Source organism: Echinops telfairi, unplaced genomic scaffold (assembly GCF_000313985.2).
Source record: "Echinops telfairi isolate 266 unplaced genomic scaffold, ASM31398v2 ScPeMD7_7406;HRSCAF=8444, whole genome shotgun sequence".
Classification (NCBI taxonomy): Eukaryota; Metazoa; Chordata; class Mammalia; order Afrosoricida; family Tenrecidae; genus Echinops; species Echinops telfairi.
The window spans coordinates 906,634-919,952 of record NW_022111306.1 but is presented as its reverse complement, the minus strand read 5'-3'; the positions used below and the strand labels follow the sequence as shown (position 1 = coordinate 919,952).

General features: G+C 37.6%; 1 protein-coding gene and 1 non-coding gene across 2 annotated transcripts in view; both read left to right on the top strand.

The window, feature by feature from the left end:
* Nucleotides 1-2,015: 2,015 nt before the first annotated feature.
* On the top strand, nt 2,016-2,076 carry LOC115871807. The gene has a single exon (XR_004047487.1). It is a non-coding gene; the product is annotated as a U7 small nuclear RNA (small nuclear RNA).
* Nucleotides 2,077-7,703: 5,627 nt separating this feature from the next.
* CUNH12orf40 (chromosome unknown C12orf40 homolog) overlaps nt 7,704-13,319 on the top strand; it is a 71,941-nt gene continuing 66,325 nt past the window's right edge. Inside the window, 1 exon segment of the mRNA XM_045296389.1 lies at nt 7,704-7,711. Within this exon segment, the coding sequence (XP_045152324.1) occupies nt 7,704-7,711 (8 nt within the window).

The following is a 13,319-nucleotide window of genomic DNA, read 5'->3' as shown; positions in this document are numbered from 1 at the left end:
TGTTCTTTGGACATGGTGTCATGAGAGGCAAGTCCCTGGATAAGGACATCAAGCTTAGAAAGTAGTAGGGCAGCAAAAAAAAAAAAGGCTATCAACAAGATGGATTGACATAGTGGCTGCAACCGTTGTTTCATTCTGTTTTACATAGGGCCCTTATGGGTCAGGACTGATTTGTTGGCAACAATGATAATAATATCCTACCTCTTTCTAATTCCTAGTTAGATCCCAATAGGATAGAGTAAAACTTCTCATGGGACTTTAAATCTTTCTGAAGCAGACTGGCACATCTTTTTCTAATGAAAACATCTGATTTGTTAGGACTACTAACCTTTTGGGTTGCTTTAACCACTGTACCACTAAGGCTCACTTGAGAATTACAAGCATATACATATATACAACTTGTAAATTATGTGTGTGTTTAACTCACCAGAAAATATAAAATTTTTAGTAATAGAAAATTGTTGAAGATCTAAGACTTTTGGATGGAATTTTGGGTGGATTTCCTTCTCCAAAAAAAAAAAAAATGCTCACTGTTTCATCTGTGTTCTATTCCCTGAACTATTTCCTGACCCAAGAGATTATCTGATTGCCTGACTGGCCCTAAAATAACACAATGCTTGACTCCTATTATCCACTGTCATGCTAGCCTTATTTATGCAAGGTATAAACAACATTGAGAATGACCTCCTAGGTCAATGTTTCAGTTGTTAAAAACAATCATCTATTAACTATGGTGTTATAAGAAATTGATGAACCACACCTAAGATCCAGCTCTGGCAGAAGGCAAAGGGCCATGGAAAAATTGACTTTCCTAAGTCTCTCTCTTTCATATGGAAAAGCTTATGATGCCAAGGAGGTGCTATCGGGCTGCAACACAATTGAACTCACCCCTACCTTTACTTCCTTACCAGGAGTGCCTAAGTTGACAAAATCCCTAACAATCACATATGGTTATCCCTTGTAGATATTGTGGGTTCGATTCCATGCTAATGTAGTCAAACTAATATTGCAATACAGGTATTCACATTAATATTTTGGTTTCTCAGTGCATAGAAATGTTATACTTACACTATACTATGATCTATTAAGTAGTCAATAACATTATGAAAAAGTTTGAAGAAATGTGAGAATTATCAAATTGTGACAAACATATAATGCCAAGTTGCTGTTGGGAAAATGGCAGATAGGTTTGTTCATGTGGAGTTACTATAAATGTTAATTCCTAAAAAATGCAGTATCTGTGAATCACAATAAAATGAGGTATTCTTGTAGTTTCTACAATCCTTCGCAATAAGGAAACAAGCCAGTAAATATCTTGTAATTCACCACTCCAACAGCTTCCTTGACAATGGTACCAAGGTATTTCATTCAGTTCCTAAGTCATGACTCTTCCCAAATTGGTCAACCTCTCTTTTAGGTCTTTTCATGTACAATATGGCAAAATATTGTTTCTGCCTCTAACCAGCCACCTCTGGAGGCCCCTATCCCTAGGTAGATCATTCAGTTAATCTTTAGCAATTCTTTCCTCATTTTAGTTAATTTTGTAAATCTGTACATGTTTTAAAATATTGAAAGTAGGTAAAACTGTTATACAGGGCCAATTGCCTCAGGTTCTGGGCTCCTGTCTTGATTGCAGAGTTTAGTTTCTAAATTAACCATAGCAATTTCATGCAAGAAATAATTTTGCTCTGAAATGGTAAATTTACTTACTGTAATTCGAACCAGTTACGGATATAATTAGTTGGTGAACCTTTGTTATAAAGCTCAAAATTTATATGGTAAAACAAACTGTTTACTCTGGTACATAATCTTATTCTAGGTATTATTTTCCAATGACTTAGTAGAAAATGGACTATATTTAAAATTATTAGGTTACGTAAGTTTTGGGGAAAAGGATGACAATTGAATGAAAAATGTACTTTATGCTTTGTTTTGGGAAAGGATTATAGTTTATCTCCCAAAAACCAAATATCAGTTTGGAAAATAAATGCATAAGGATATATAAACATAACACAGAGTGTTACAGCTCTTTTAGAATTTGTCTAGCAGGCTTTTTTTCTCCCCTGGAAAACCCATTAAAAAACAAAACAAAGCAAACCAAAACAACATAATACAGATGTGAATGGCAAAATTAAAATTTTGGTTTAAGATTTCCCCCTCCCCCCTTCAAAAAACCTTGAAGTCTTCAGGCTTATAGAGTTAAGCCTGAGTTTTGATCAAGTGATCACAGAAACCCAGGAAACTTCGCACAGAATCTTAAATTACTACACTGAAAAGCTTCTTATGAGTCAGAATTGATGACAGTGAGCTTGATTTTTTGTGGACTGTTTCTTATAAACCACGGTTTTTTGATATCTTAACCTGCAAATCCAAGATATTTAAAGAACATACACAAGGAGCGGCACAAAGGAACGGAACGTCAACTTTCGGGATACGAATCTGCAACTGCCCTTATATTCCTTTTTCCTTTCCTAAATCGGTTGAGCGGCAATGACCGAACAGTGCAGAACGAACTGTGTCAGGAGGAAGTTACACATGGCTCTGTAAGTACAATCAACAGTTTACTTGATTGAGGTCGGCCTCGCCTGACGCGGGTAAAATGACCTTTTCCCTGCTGTCGCTGGGCGGAAGCGGCGTCCCTCGTGCCCCTCATCGCCCTTGCCAAGCCCAGCGGGCCAGCCGAGGCCGGAAGTCGTCCGTGCGGTGGGCCGACAGCGGCGGAAGCCGGGCTGGAAGACCCCGTGCTCCGAAAGACCTCTGACCCGGAAGCAGCCCCTGAGACACCCGCCCTTTCCCCAGCGTCTTGAGAGGCCGTGTGGACGAGGCGCTCGCTGAGCAGAGGCGTCGAGCGGAGGAGCTGCCTCCCTGGACTCCTTGCCTCCTGGTTCAGGACCTCTGGGACGATGAATTGGGTCGGGGGTTCCCGGTGAGTTGCAGTGCCGGGGCCTGAGGCTCGACTCCTTATAAGGCCGCCTGTTTTCCTCCCCGGGATGTTTATAACCTTGCTTCGCGGGAGAAAACTTTGTAGCAGCAAGGCCCTCAGTAGTTCTCCAAGCCAGGGTCAAGTCCTTAGCGCCATTTCCCTATTGTTTTAAAAACAAAAAGGAAAAAGCAGTAGCTTTTCCAGACCCGCTTTTCCAGCGAAGTTGGAAGTTCCTCACCATGTCCTTAGGCCCCTTTCCGTATCCTTCCTTCTCCTTAATGAGGCCGCTGTACCCTGAGGCTTCCCTCTCTGGCTCCTTCTGTTGCCTGTCTCTCTCGGGAGGGGCTTCTTCGGGCGTGATATACAATCTTTGCATGAACTCTGAAAGTATTATGGAAGAGGCCGTTGACCATGCACTTTTGGCCTGGCAGTAGCGAACACCATAAACCCAAATGAGTTTATTGTTTAAAAGAAGTAAACTGGGCAATTTTTTTACTTATAATAACTTATAAGATAATTTACTATTTATTTTGGATGAATCACTTAAAGGGTGGTAGGTTGGCAATTATCCTTTATATAAGCTATTTATTACTATTGATTGTTAGTGTTCAAGTTCAGGAGGGTAGAAATCACGTGGACCTGTGATTTTGTTTAGATGAAAGTCTGCGACTAGACGAATTGTTTTGATTGATACATGAAGTCATTACATACAACTTTTGTAACAAATAGATTCAAGACAGTGATGAAAGAGACAGAATATAACCCTTTAAATTCCAAAGAGCGTTACAAAAGGATAGGTAACTTTTATATTCACCATGCATTATTAACTATCCCCAATTAAAAAGCATTTGATAGATCTTACATTTTAGAAAATGTATATCAATTGTTTCTGGTTAATACTCTAGAATGTGAATATTAAATGAGAGAATTTATATTAAGTTATTTTACAAATGCTTAAACATTCATTATTGCTCTTCTTTATAAGGGTAAGTTAGAAAGTCAAAAAACCTAGGGTTCTAATTCATGCATGTACATTCCCTCCCAAACAATATTTGTACAGGTCTTTGTGATTAGTACATGGCTGAAGTTGAGTTCTCTCAGTAATGCATTTGTCTTAGTCTCATTATGACGCTTCTAAAAAAGGTCCATTCAAAGCAGTGGATCTGCAGGGATAGTTAAATTCAAAGGAAAGATTGGTTCAGAGGATATGGTCACTCCTTTGGGGATTCATAAGGGTAATCTTGGTATGTTTTTTTCTTAAGGACATAGGACAGTCATGGGGACTTAATATGAAGAAGTTTTAAGAAAGTTGAAAACTGCATTAGTGAGGAAAACATCCAGAAAAGTAGAATTTTCTTCCATCAGGACAGTACACCTGCTCATTCTTCCAGGGAAGAAAGGGCTGTGATATGACAATTTCTTTGGGAAGTCTTACCTAACCCACTTTGTCACTTCAGACTTCTTTTGATCTCCAAACACAGGGAAAATTTAAAAGGCATATGATTAGAATCATTTGAGGATGTCAACAATGCTGTATTGACATGATGTAAATGGAAGAATTCTTTGGGGGAAGGGTTATAGAGAAGGAAACATCTTCTTTAGAAGTATGTCAACCAAGATAGGGGATATGTAGCGAAATAATAGCATTACATTGTGATATTTTTGTTTAATAAAGGTTTCTCTGATTTTGTCCACCACCTGTCTGTCAGTTTGTCATACACTGGTGGCTTGCATGTTGCTGTGATGTTCGAAGCTGTTTCACTGGAATTTCAAATTCCAGTGGGATCGCCATGGTGAGCAGGTTTCAGCAGAATTCCAGACTATTACCAAATGATGAAAAAGGAATAAACTGTCTATTCCTGAGTAATTAGCCACTGAAAACCTTATAAGATCAGGACATTTCAGAAGACATTCAAAATACAACCGAGGAAGAGTTACCTTCTCAAAATAGTCAATCATAATGACATGTATAGAGTAAAGTTTCCAGACCTTCATTTGCTGATGGTGTGTGACTCAGTGAGAAGACACGGCAGGCATCCACTAATAATCAGCATGTAAAAATGTATGAATCTAGAAAGTTTGAAGTTGTCAAAACTGAAGTGGAACACATAAAGATCAATGTCCTTGACATGTTGTATGTAGCTTAAATAGGATGGTAAAGATAATTTTGAACAATCATTTCATAATAAGTTGGGAATGACTAATTCAAGAGGAATGGCATGACATTATCAGCAAAGAACATTTCAAGATTTTTATTGTAGTCCAATTTTCTCTGTAATACAATAATGTCTGTATACTTATAAGGAAGTCCAGTTAATACAACTCTGATTCAAGTTAATATACTAACCACTAAAGTTATGGATAACTTAGACTTCTACCAACTTATTCCACCTAAAATTGATTAAATATGCAACCAAGATGTATTGGTGGTTGTAATGCAAAAGTTGGAAACAGAGGAGGAAATAGTAGTTGGAAAATATGGCATTGGTGATAGAAGCAAAGCTGGAACATGCTTTATAGAATTTTCAGATACCTTTTTCATTGTAAATGCCTTTTTTCAACAACAAACAGCAGCTGTAAACACGGATCTTCCCAGGTGGAACACTCAGGAATCAAATTGACTACATTTTTTAGAAGAGATGATGGAGAAGCTCAATATCAGCAGCCAAAAAAAAATAAGACTAAGGGTTGACTGTAGAACAGATCGTCAATTACTGATATGTAAGTTCAGGTTGGAGTTGAAGTAAATTAAATCCATGAAAGTCACAATACAATGTTGAATATATCTCACCTGAATTTCAAGAACACCCTGTGCTTAGCAGCTCAATGTGTAACCCATTATACTACTATGGCTCCCTGTAGATAGCTTAAAAACTACTGCCACTGAGTTGATTCTAGCTCAATGGAATCAAAACCTACATAGGGTTTCTGAGGCTGTTAATCTTTGGGAGAGCAGATATCCTTAACTGTCTCCCACCCCAACCGTGCAGCTAAAATGTCAACATTTACCCTGTAGCCCCACCAGGCTTTCTCTGCTTATAGTTGAGCGGAGGAGAAAACAGGACATGCCATTAAGTTTGAAAGTGTTTATGATCAACATTAGAACATATGAACAGACTTCAAAGAGTTAGTGGAAAATTTGAGTGAAAAGTGGAAAATAAGTGAAAAGATCAAAGCTGTTCTGGCACTGTCAGGTAAGAACTGCACTGCTAACCACAGTTGGGGGATCAAACTGCCCAGCCATTATGAATGAGAAAGACGACCTCGCCCCCCATAACGTCATGAAAATCCTAGGAACAAGGGCTATTATGAGTCAGAATTGACTTGCTGTCAGTGGGTTTGGCTTTAGAGTTTTTATATAAACTTTATTTCTCAACAAATTCAGTCAGATTCAAGACACATTTATAAGTGATGATACCAGTTATTTATCCCTAAAAGACAGGATCCTGGGATTTTAACCATGTCCAGGCATGTTTTACATTTGCTGAAGTAAAATGGGTGTCCTTTTAAAACTTTTTTAAGAAACCAAAAGAAGTCAGAAGAAGCCAAATCACTTCTGTAAGGTAGATACTTATTGATTTCCCACTGAAACAATAAAGTGCCATTGTTTGGTCAGAGGAATGATTAGGAGCATTGTCTTGTGGAAGAAAACTCTGGTAAAGTTTTCCCAGGTATTTTACTGTTAAAACTTTGGCCAATTTTGTAAAAACACTCATAATAAATAGGTATTATCATTCTTTGGCCCTTCAGAAAATTATCAAGCAAAATGCCTTAACACAATCCTAAAACTGCCATAGCCTTTGATTTTGACTGGTCAACTTTTGCTCTGACTGGAACATTTTCACCTCTTGGTAGCCATTACTTTAATTATACTTTGCCTTCAGGATTATATGGAGAAAGCCATGTTTTATCTCATGTTTTAAACTTCTTCAGAGAAATACTAAAAATTTCCATGGAGAGCTTTGTTCTAGTATGCAACTTACCTGGGTGCAGCATTTTTGGGACCCATGTAGCAGAAAGTTTGCTCCACTTTAATTGCGCCAGTTGAACTGACTGAAATGTCCTTGGTGTTGGCTATTGCTCCTGCTACTATAGTCAGTTGTCTTCAATCAAGTTAATGGTTTATTTGCAAATTGATGTGGATTGTCTGCTACTTGGCTTTGTCTTTAAAATTGTTCCCTTTTTAAAACAAGTTATCATTTGTAGATTATTACCTTGGGGGGCATTGTTCCCATAAACTTTTTGTAAAGTATCAATGATTCACTATTATTCTACTCAAACTTCAGCATAAATTCGATGTTTGTTCTTTAATATAAATTTAGCAGAATTGATGTAGCTTTACTAAGAGATTATATTCAAACTGATAACCTTAGTTTTTCAACCTAGATCCTATCCACGAATGTTTTAACAAGTTAGTGTGAGTTTATTTTTGTTGCAAAAATTTTGTGAAATCCACATCTATTTTTATACAGTGTACATTTTCCATGAACTTTATGAAGATCATTTGTAGAATAGTTTTAGCTGAGTGATTGGTTAATTAGAAAAGGTAAAGTAAGCTTCAGATGAAGAACAAAGAAGTACTAGGTCATATGATTATATATTTAAATATATAAAATGTGATTGCATGTGTTCCTGCTGCTGGGGTTGGAGAGAACCAAGTACCTTGAAAGGTAGAGAAGGTGAAATTTGGTCTGTTAGTTTTTGTGGAGTCATTCTACTTTAGAAGTATGACAATGCAGCGTTATTTTATGTCTGTTTGTGGTGTTACTGTGTTACAAAAATGGCTTGGTAGGTGAGAATATAATGATGAGAGACTCCAAGATAAGGATACTAATTAGGGCTCTACTTGCGATATCATCAACTATTATTGCCCTTCTAGCTTTAATTTCTTACGTGATACATTTTAATGCTGTAATTCTATCCATGTGTCTGTGATCCCATTTTGGAGGGTGTTCTTTGTTACAGGATTAAGGTGAGGTTTAGGTCCTTAACTAAGCCACATACTTGGTTTCCTTAGAGGCATCATTAAATTGTACTACGGTGTGACTTTAGACACCATCCTTTGTTTTCCTTGGATATATAATGTTACCACCATATTGCTTCACCTTTTATTTCCTGACTGAGTTTTGGTAGAAACAAGACCTGTTGTGACTTTTAGATATTTTTGGCTTCTGGTTCTGGGTCCTGCATTTGGCTCAACTCTGCCTGACCTTTGAATTTTGAACTGAACCACTTAAGCCATTTCCACTAAATTTTGTGAGTTTCTGTTGGATTTTGTAGCAAATCACAGGATCCAATGATATGAGGGAATATAATCAAAGGAGGAGTGGGGGTTGGGAAATGTAGCAGAATAACAAATTTGAAGAGTTGGACATTTGGGACATCATTAATTTCCAACTCCTTGAGACTTATCTGGTATTAGTCCTTCTAAAAGAAATTACTACCATAGTTAGTGTCAATATAGTGTAGCTCATTATGACAGCCCTGACACATGGGAAAATGTGGTTTTGGGAAAAGAAAAACAAGGAAAATGAGAGATCTTTGGTTTTTGAATGAGATAAAGAACAGAGATGGATAAAAACACCTGCTATGTTACAATACAATAGCAAAAACTATTCATGGTATACAGAATTCGTGGATATAATTCTAACTCCCGAGGAACTGGTTTTTTGGATAAATACAGAATGATAAGAAAAGGACAAAGCATATAATTCTTTGGTTTTTGTTATCAGTAGTAGCTGTCATAGCCTAGAAAGAGAATTTAAGTAGCACTGAATCAAGTCCAGAACCAGTTCAGTCAGATCTATGACCTCTACTATTGTAAGAAATCCCACTTCTGACACCCATTACAATACATGGCAATGGAGGTGTACATATCTGACTTCTGGCTTCCATAGTGCCACAAGGTGGAGATCAGACATGCCTTTATGCTCCCTCCTTCTTTTCCTATCCTGACACTAATCATTGCTCCCAAAGCACTCTATTTCTATGCTGGGTTCAATAATTCATTGAAATAACCATATAGAACTCACAGATAATGCAATTAAGGGGGTTTATTAGGGAAATTAATAGGTTACCACAGTCAGGCGTGGCAAACAGAAAATAAACAGTTATTGGTCCACAGCCACATTGCTCCTCACCCAGCAGCCAAGTCTTTCTCCAGTCCTCGGGCTCTCAGCCATATGATCCCTTGGCCTTTGCTTTCATGGGCCAGGCAGCCAGCCTGCTTCTCTGTCTCACAGTTCCACAGTCACAGGCCAGATGAGGACAAGGTACCCGTTAGCCTCAGTGCTGTTCCTCCTGAGTCTGCTTTGTGACAGTAGGGAAGCCAGAAGAGGTCAAAAGAGGCCCAATTCTGTTTATTGTACTACTGAACAAAATTTAAATACTATTTCCAGATTCTGATATCACCATTTAAAAAACCCAGCTTCTGCTATGACTTTAATAAATTGAGTCCACTCTGACTCAGAGTGACTCCACAGGACAGTAGAACTGCTCCATAGCATTTCTGAGATTATAAAATTTTTTAACCAAAGGTAAGTTTTAATTTATTAAAACATGGGTAACTTTTATTATACAAACAATATATGCATTATGTAGAGTGGGGAAAAAAAACAAATACAAAGAAGAAGCCAAAAGATTACCTATGGTGTCATTTCCTGGATATAAGCTTTGATGAAACCTCTTCAGTATTACGCACTGAAATTTAAAATTAGAATCATACGCAGCCTTCTGCCATCTCCCTTTCCCTTAATTTTTTGAAAATACCCATGCCATGATATATTTTTTTCAAAAATGTGCTCTTCAATGGGTGCATTGAACTTTTATTCTACCATGTAACTCTTGATTTTTTTCACTGTTGCTGAACATAATACTGTTTCTTCAAATATTTATTGTGAATTAGGTGGCGTTTACATTTAAGATCATTTTGCATTCAACAACTTAAAACAACGGATTCAACCTGCCAGTGGCTTGTCTTGTTTCCTTCTCCACTTTTTGTTTTTCATTTACCTCTTGTGGTGTATTATGTTCCCTTTCACCCAAGTTTACATCTGTCTACCTACTAGCCCAGTGGTTCTCAACCTTCCTAATGCCGCAACCCTTTCATACAGTTCTTCATGTTGTGGTGACCCGCAACCATAAAATTATTTTTGTTGCTACTTCATAACAGTAATTTTGCTACTGTTATGAATCATAATATAAATATCTGATATGCAAGATGTATTTCCATTGTTACAAATTGAACATACTTAAAGCACAGGGATTAATTACCAAAACAACATGTAATTATATATTGTGAAATACTTATTTCTAATTACAAATAAATGAAATTTTGTCTTGAAGCATGGTACTGTAGCTTGGGTAACAGTCTTCACACTGGGTACTCATATGTGGGTGTGTCTGCATGTGGGCGGACCTGCCTGGAGACAGATAAAGGAGTGGTGTCTCGGTTCCTGACTATCAGAAATACGTGTTTTCTGATGGGCTTAGGCTGCCCCTGTGACAGGTTCGTTCAACCCCCAAAGGAGTCGGGACCAACAGGTTGAGAACAATTGCACTAGCCTATTGCTTTCCCTAACTTCCTTCCCCTCCCACCTCTGAGACCATCTGTCTGTCTCATTTGGTATGACAGCCTTTTCTTGAATTTTTTTTTTAAACAGTGATCTCATACAATATTTGTCCTTTTTGTGATTGACTAATTCCACTCAGTATAACATATTCCAAATCCATTGCTGTTATGAACTACTTCATAGTTTCATCATTATTCTTTGACAATAACTGGTATTTTTTCTTCCACTGAGAGGCATTTATATTTTTTCCATCTTCTTGCTATTATGAATAGTGCTATGATGAAAATGGGTGTGCTCTGGCACAGATAAGAACCCTGGACACATGGAATGCAGGACAGATAAACCCCTCAGGAACAAGGGGTGTAGCGATACCATGAGGGTAGGGGGAAGGTTGGGGAGAAGGCAAAAGAGCAGGAACCCATTGCAATGATGGATGTATAGCAGCCCCCGCCCCCACCCCCCGGGGCATGAACAGCAGAAACGTGGGTGAAGGGAGGCAGCGAATGCTATAAGATATGAAAACAGTACGTTTTAATTTATCAAGGGGTCATGAAAGTGGGAAGGTGGGGGAGGGAGGGGAAAAAAGCTGATACTAAAGGTTCAAGTAGAAAGCAAATGTTTTAGAAATGATGGCAACATGTACAAAAGTGCTTAATACAGTTGATACATGGATTGTTTTAAGAGCTGTCAGAGCCTCCAATAAAATGATTTATAAAAGAGAGAAAGAAAAGGTGTGTGCTTATGTCTGTTCATGCTGTGCTCATTATTTCTGGAGGTTATGTAATAAGTAGCATTATTTCTGGCTGGGTTATACCCAGGTTCTATTTCCAGTTGTTTGAAGAGCACCATCCTGTTTTCCACAGTGGTTGTACTGTCCACTGTTCTAGTCTGTCCACACCCTCTAACATCTGTTGTTTTCTGATTTTTTAGAACTTTGCTATCTATTCTGGGCTAAGGTGGTAATCATCACTGTTTTGATTTGTATATACTGGATGGCTACTGATCACGAGTATTTCTTCATATGTTTGTTCATATGTTTACCAAAGGGCTGCTTTGGTAAACTGTTTGTTCATGTCTTCTGCCCATTTTTTAATTTGGTTATTCATCTTCTTCTTGTTGAAGTTTTGAAATTTTCTGTAGATTTTACAGATTCGTTCTTTGTCTGTCATTGTCAAAAAATTTCCCCTCTCTCTGTGGGTTCTCTTTTTTGTCTTTTTTTAAAAGAGGCCCCAATCTTTATTTTGTCTTTTTCCATGTGTGTTTTTTGTTAGTTTGATAGTGTATTTATGCCATGGCTCCTAGGTTAGTTTTTTTCATTGAAGATCTTTATAGTTGTAAGAATTAACATTTATGTCTTTAATTCATCTTGAGTTTATTTTTGTATATGGGGTGAGGTATGGGTCTTGATTCATTCTTCTACAAATGGAAATATAATTTTCTCAGCACCATTGGTTGGAGATTTTCATCTTTACATTAAATGGGCTTCATTCCTTTGTCAAAAAGTAGCTGTATGTAAGTAGATGGATTTATTACTAGATTTTCTGTTCTGTTCCAATGTTTGTACATCTCTCATTGTACCATTAGCAGGTTGTTTTGATTACGGTGGCTGTGTAGCATACTTTGAGATTGGGAAGTGAGAGGCCTCTTAAATTTTTCTTCTTTAGTACTATCTTACTTATCCTAGGTCTCTTTCCTTCCCATGTAAAATTGTTGATTAGTATATTATTATTTACATTTTTATTGGCACCTAATCTACATATCATACCATTCAGTAGTTCACACAGTCATTCAAACATATCAAGAAGAATCGTGCAGTCATTACCACCATCAATTTTAGAACACCCCCCCATTAAGTCGACTTTGAAATGAGTTGTGGGATCACAACCATTTCTTATATTCTCTTCCCCCTCCCACCTCCATTGTTTACTCTTGAAATCCCCTCACCCTCTCTATCTCCCCCTCCCATCCTACATCCCCTTTAAACCCTTTCTTGCATCAGTTATTATCTCTAGGCATCCATTTCTATTGTGCTTCACAAATTGGTAAACACCATAAAAACAATTAAAAACTAAATAAAGTGGTAAGGATAAAACAACAATAATAAAAAGATAAAATGCAAATGATAAGTAAGAAATAAAAGAACATGTTCTCACTATTTAGAAAGCCAGGGAAGAAATTGTGTTATGGATCATGCAAGAGATTTGCACCTTGAACAAATTCAGTTTGGGTAAAGAGGTAGGTCAGCTGACCAAGTATCAAGTTCAATCCAGCATCATCAAGATTACAATGATGATCTGTGCCTGATAGGCTATTCGAGACCCTTGCCTGTGCCTGGTGGGCCACAGGTTTAATCTAACTAGTTACTCTGCAGATGGGTTTTGGATTCCCACTGTCCTCCATAACCTCTACCAATTGGGTGTTTATAATTTTAGCTCTGATACTTTTCCCTTCATCATGTTTGAATTTTGTTACTGTCATCGTTGGATTACACAAGCTGGTGTGCTTCTTCCATGTGGACCTAGTTGACTCCTTTCTTAGATAGCTGCTGCTTTGAATATAAGCCTTTAAGACCCCAGACACTATTCTAATTGACAGCTGGGCACCATCTGCTTTCTTCACCACACTTTGTTGTTGCACCCTTATCTTCAGCGATCATTTCATGAAGGTGAGTATGGAGCAGGGCTTGACCAGTTGGTTTTTTTTACAGTAATTATTATTATTTTTTAAATTATTTTATTGGGAGCTCGTACAGTTCTCATCACAATCCATACATACATCCACTGTGTCAAGCACATATGTACATTCGCTGCCCTCATCATTCTCAA